Here is a 5,270-nt window from a genome sequence, read left to right on the forward strand (position 1 = left end):
ACCAAAGAAAAAATTGCGATAAGGATTTATTGAGGAAATTGATGAAATTTAAATATGAATACCATGTTAGAAAATAGTATTGCATCAATGTTAGGTTTTGTGATTTTGCAATTATACTGTGATATAAGGGTGTGGTATGGGCAACTCCTTGTCAAATAGTTCAGGACAGAAAGAGAGAAGGAGAGAGGGAGGAAGGTAACAAATGTAGTAGAACTGAATCTAGGTGAATACAGAAGTTCCTGGTTCTATTTTTGTAATACTTGCGTAAGTTTGATAATCTTTCTACATAAAAAGTTTTTAAAAAGTAGAGAAAGCACCCTTTTACGAAGATGGCGCTGAAAGCTAAGAAGGAAGTCCCTGCCCCTCCCAAAGCCGAAGCCAAAGCAAAGGCTTTGAAAGCCAAGAAAGCGGTGCTAAAAGACGTCCACAGGCACAAAAAAAAGAAGATCCGCACATCACCTACATTCCGACGACCCAAGACTCGGTGTTTCCCAAGGCAGCCCAAATACCCTCGAAAGAGCGCCCCCAGGAGAAACAAGCTTGATCACTATGCCATCATCAAGTTCCCCCTGACTACTGAGTCAGCCAGGAAGAAAATAGAAGACAACAACACACTTGTGTTCATTGTGGATGTCAAGGCCAACAAGCACCAGATCAAACAGGCTGTGAAGAAGCTTTATGACATTGATGTAGCCAAGGTCAACACCTTAATCAGGCCTGATGGAGAGAAGAAGGCATACGTTCGGCTGGCCCCTGACTATGATGCTTTGGATGTTGCCAACAAAATTGGGTTCATCTAAACTGAGTCCAGCTGGCTAAATATAAATACAGTTTTTTCATGATAAAAAAAAAAAGTAGAGAAAGCATTTTCTTTTCAAAGAAGATTTCCTTCTGTTGGAGAGGAAATCGAATTGTGCATTTGGGCTGTGTTTCTGCAACTGGTAACTTAGCAGCTCTCATTGGTGAGAAAGAGCAACAGGTTTAGATTATGTCATATTTCTTTAGGTTCAAACAGTCCATTTTGAAGATGCCCATTGGTCAGATAACATAGCTCCTCCATTTGCGATATGTTAAATAATAGTTATGTCCTCCACCTAAAGATATAATAGAAGATATATTCACACAGGGCTAGACCTAGAACAGACATCATTTTGTTTAACATGCTTCTCTGGAGATAAAGATCTTGATTGAAAACCCAATTTGGGACATTTTAGTAGAGTTTACTCTCCTTAAAAATGATCAAATGCAGTTACTTAAAGTCTTTATAAAGATTCTTTAGAAAGATCACAATAATTAAGGACAATTAAATGCTCATGATGGAATGAATTAGATGTGAATTAGATGTGAATGTAAGCACAGCTATAGATGAAACAAATTCTAAGTTATATTTGGAAATAATGATATTATAGTTTTATGTTATCTCTCTGTTTCTTCTCACCAAATCCAGGAGAAGCAGCAGATAGGGGTAGGAAAACATTTCTGCCCTGGGGCAGGTCCAGCCATTAGTTTTTTTTTTGTTTGTTTGTTTGTTTGTTATCACCTGGTGTCCCATTGATCCATGCATGCCCATGTGGACGCATTCCATTTTACAGTGGCCAGTGTATGCACAATCTACTTATGTCAGAGTGATGTATCAATTCTGGAGAATTCTTAGTCTCTCAATCTGCCACAACCAAGTGTTGTATTAGTATTTTTTTTTTTTTAGTATTTGAAGTGCAAACTTATATGCTGATTTTCATGGCTTTAGCTATTTACTTCCTATCTTTTACTATGTGGGTTCATGTAAATGCTGAAAATGTGATGAACTTCCCATTCGGTAATTGTATAGTCCTTCCATAGCTGCCTAGATAAAAATATCTCTCCTTTGTAGTAGCGATGAAGAAGTTTTGAAGATTCTATTGGCTTTTAGGGGTGGGAAATAGAGCAAACTTCAGGCTGAGCACTAGTTAAAAGATGGTCTCCCCCACTACTCAGAAGTCATTTACTTTATTGTTGCTTCCTGTGTTTTGCCATCAACGACACCCCCATGACATCAGCAGCCTTTGGTTAAAAGCTGTTCACTGGCTGCCTTGACAGGCTTTTGCTGTTTAACTGTTTCATGGCCACTTAAATATGTCACATATACATGCTTCCCAGCGATTTCAGTAGGGTTTCCCACGCCATAGGTTCTGGATCCAGATTACAATCTGTAAAGACATGGCTGTTTTTAAAACTAGCAGGTTTTGAGTGAAACTCTAGAAAAAAGGAAGGGGCAAATGCACAGAATCTGTGGGTCTCTCACCATAAATTCTTTGCTGTCAAATTTCCATCATAGCACAGGACACAGTCTAGTACAATGCCACTGGGGATTTGGGGGTTGGGGAGGGAGAAACGGAGGTGTTTCTACTTCTGTATAACCACCCTGATCCCTGTCTACAACTATCCAGTCCTCTACCCAAGAGTGATTTCTGTGAATCTGAGTTAGCTCTCTACCAGCATCCATCAGAACACAGCTATTAGCAGGAGCTGTCACAAATGTGGGGGCAGTAACATGCTAAGATTCTCCCTTCAGCACTGGCTGTTCCTTGGGGTCTCCGGAAATGTAACCTCCTATCAGGTTGGCTTACAGATTGCCATAGTGTTTACAGATTGTCCTGAAAATGAGATGTCATGAGAGGGGATCCCGGGGTGCAGCTCTTGAAATGAATTCAATATGAAAAATTAAAGTGATGTGGGATCTTAGTATGAGTAAAAAAACCTATGCAGAATTGTAGATGAAAGGAAGTTAGTACTGTAAATTAGGTTATCATGAATGGGGAACATTTATATCAATCATCAGGGCTGGAGGATGAATTTATATAGGGGTAATTGATGAGTCACATTAAAAAAAAAAAGCTAATGTAGATAATAAGTGAGTAGAGAATAATACCCCTGGTGTTTGGGCCTGAAGCTGTCCTCTGGGTCACAGTAGCTAATATTCAAGAAATTATTTTTAACTATAGGTATAAGAAAATGCCGAGTACCTTTTCCTTTAGACATCCCTGAACATCCTAAGTCATTACAGGTGCTAAAGCCATGTAAGGATTTTAAAGTACTACTTCCAGATTCCACAGGAGAAGTCCTGTGTGGTCTGTTTTACTGCAAGCACAGTAAAAATTACTGGGCCCTATTTATTCATTATTAATCTGGTGGCAGAGATGTATCTTAAGTCCTCATGTGCTTTAAGTGCTGCTGTTATTATTTGTTGGGAAATTTTCCCTTTTTTTCCTATTAAATCTTCATTCCAGGAGTTGTGTTTATTTGGCACTAAGTTAAAAGGAGAGGATGTTGTTAAAGGAAGGGACCACTTTACTGTTCCTATTAACACAGCGTCGCACTCCCTACCGCTACTAAAATCTCCCAATTGATTCAGTCTCTGAAGTCTGTCATCAAAGGGTAATTTGGAAACTATTAGAATTCACAGATATCATTTTTTAAATTTAAATACAGATCATGGTAAAATGGTTGAAATGTGGTACAACATATTTCCTTCTTCTAGGTTTTGGTAATATGATATTAGCCATATCATATTTTAATTTTATTATTTTTCTGTGGTACTCATAGAATAGAGTTTCTATCCTAGAGGGGCAAATGCATTAAAAAAAAAGAATGGATAACTTATATTGATAGAGTTTTATTGATATACTGACAAGTACTAGTAAGAGCATTTCAAATTAGAGCCGATGATCGGCAACATTTGAAGTCTCACAAGATTGAAGTGGTTAATAAAGATGTATCTGGCCATGCTTTAAAACTGAAGTAAACAGCATGGACAGAAACATAATGAAATCCAAAGAAGTATTAAATGGTATATTTTCTTCCCAAAGAGTTATAATTTATCTCTTGAGATTTCCCTCTTACCCAAAGAACTCAAGTGACTAAGAAGGTTAAGTTCATTTGAAGTATTTGAACTTCATATTACATAGGCATAATTGAGTGAACACTCCCTCTAAATTCAAATGTTGAAAGAGTACCCCCCTCCCTATATGATAGTATCAGGAGGTAGAGAATTTGGGAGATAATTAGGATTCAAGGAGGTCACAAGAGTGGGGCCCTTATGAACAGGGATTAGCACCCTTACAAGAGTCATTGCTTCCCCTTTCTGCTCTCGGCTATGTGGGGATATAAGGATAAGTTAGCTGTCTGTATCCTGGAAGAATTTCATCGGAACCCGACCCATGCTGGCATCATGATCTTGGACTTCTAGGTTCCAGGACTTCGAGAAACGAATTTCTGTTGTTTCCCCACAGTCCGAGCTATTTTTGTTATAGCAGGCTGAGCTAAGATACTCCCTGAGATAACTTCCTTTACTTTTTTAAATAAGATTTTATTTAATCATTTATTTTAGAGAGAGAGGGTAAGCCCACAAAAGCGGGATAGGTGGGAGAGGAGTGGTGGGAGAAGGAGGGGAAAATAATCTCCACCAGGCTCTGCCAAGTGCAGAGCCCCACACAGGGTCTGACCCTATGATCCTGCACCCATGCCCCCCCATGCAAGACCACTACTAGACTGAGCTAAGAGTTGGACGTTCAAACAACTGAGATGCCCAGGTGCCCCAACCTCCTTTATTTTTAAACCTGGAGACCAAATTAATGGTTTCCTATAATATGAGCATATTTGTTTATTTAAAGAGTTTTGGGGGTTGTTTTTTCTTTTAAGATTTTTTTTTCATTTTTTATAAACATATAATATATTTTTATCCCCAGGGGTACAGGTCTGTGAATCGCCAGGTTTACACGCTTCACAGCACTCATCATAGCACATACCCTCCCCAATGTCCATAGCCCCACCCCCCTTCTCCCAATTTTAAGATTTTTATTTTTAAATGATTTCTACGCCCAACATGGGTCTTGAACTTACACCTCTGAGATCAAGAGTTGTATGCTCCTCCAACAAAGCCACCTCTGGTAGTGGCCTATTTTGATCCCAATCTAGTTTCAGATGTTCTAGGAATACTGGAATTAATTAATTAACTAATTAATTAATTTTAAATATTTATTTATTTAAGAGATATAGAATGAAAGAGAGAGAGAGAGAGAGTGAGATGGCCAAGGGTCAGAGGGAAAAGCAGGCTGAGCAGGGAGCCTGATGTAGCACTTGATCCTGGGACTCTAGGATCATGACCCTAGTCAAAGGCAGTCGTTTAATCAAATGAGCCACCCAGGTGCCCCAGAATACCGGAATTTAAAGCTACTATTTTTTTTTTTTTTTTTTTTTTTTATTTTTTATAAACATATATTTTTTATATACAT

The 5,270-nt window shown here is 38.5% G+C and overlaps 1 protein-coding gene across 1 annotated transcript; it reads left to right on the top strand.

Moving 5' to 3' along the window:
- The first annotated feature begins 329 nt into the window (after positions 1-329).
- LOC131833210 (large ribosomal subunit protein uL23-like) lies at positions 330-836 on the top strand. The gene has a single exon (XM_059176380.1). It carries the CDS (start codon positions 330-332, stop codon positions 798-800), a length of 471 nt encoding a protein of 156 aa, XP_059032363.1. The 3' UTR covers positions 801-836.
- Positions 837-5,270: the final 4,434 nt, after the last annotated feature.

The sequence above is a fragment of the Mustela lutreola genome, chromosome 6 (assembly GCF_030435805.1).
Source record: "Mustela lutreola isolate mMusLut2 chromosome 6, mMusLut2.pri, whole genome shotgun sequence".
NCBI classification, from domain to species: domain Eukaryota; kingdom Metazoa; phylum Chordata; class Mammalia; order Carnivora; family Mustelidae; genus Mustela; species Mustela lutreola.

Coding starts and splice junctions, on each gene's coding strand:
- LOC131833210 (XM_059176380.1), top strand. CDS start 330: ATGGCGCTGAAAGCTAAGAAGGAAGTCCCTGCCCCTCCCAAAGCCGAA.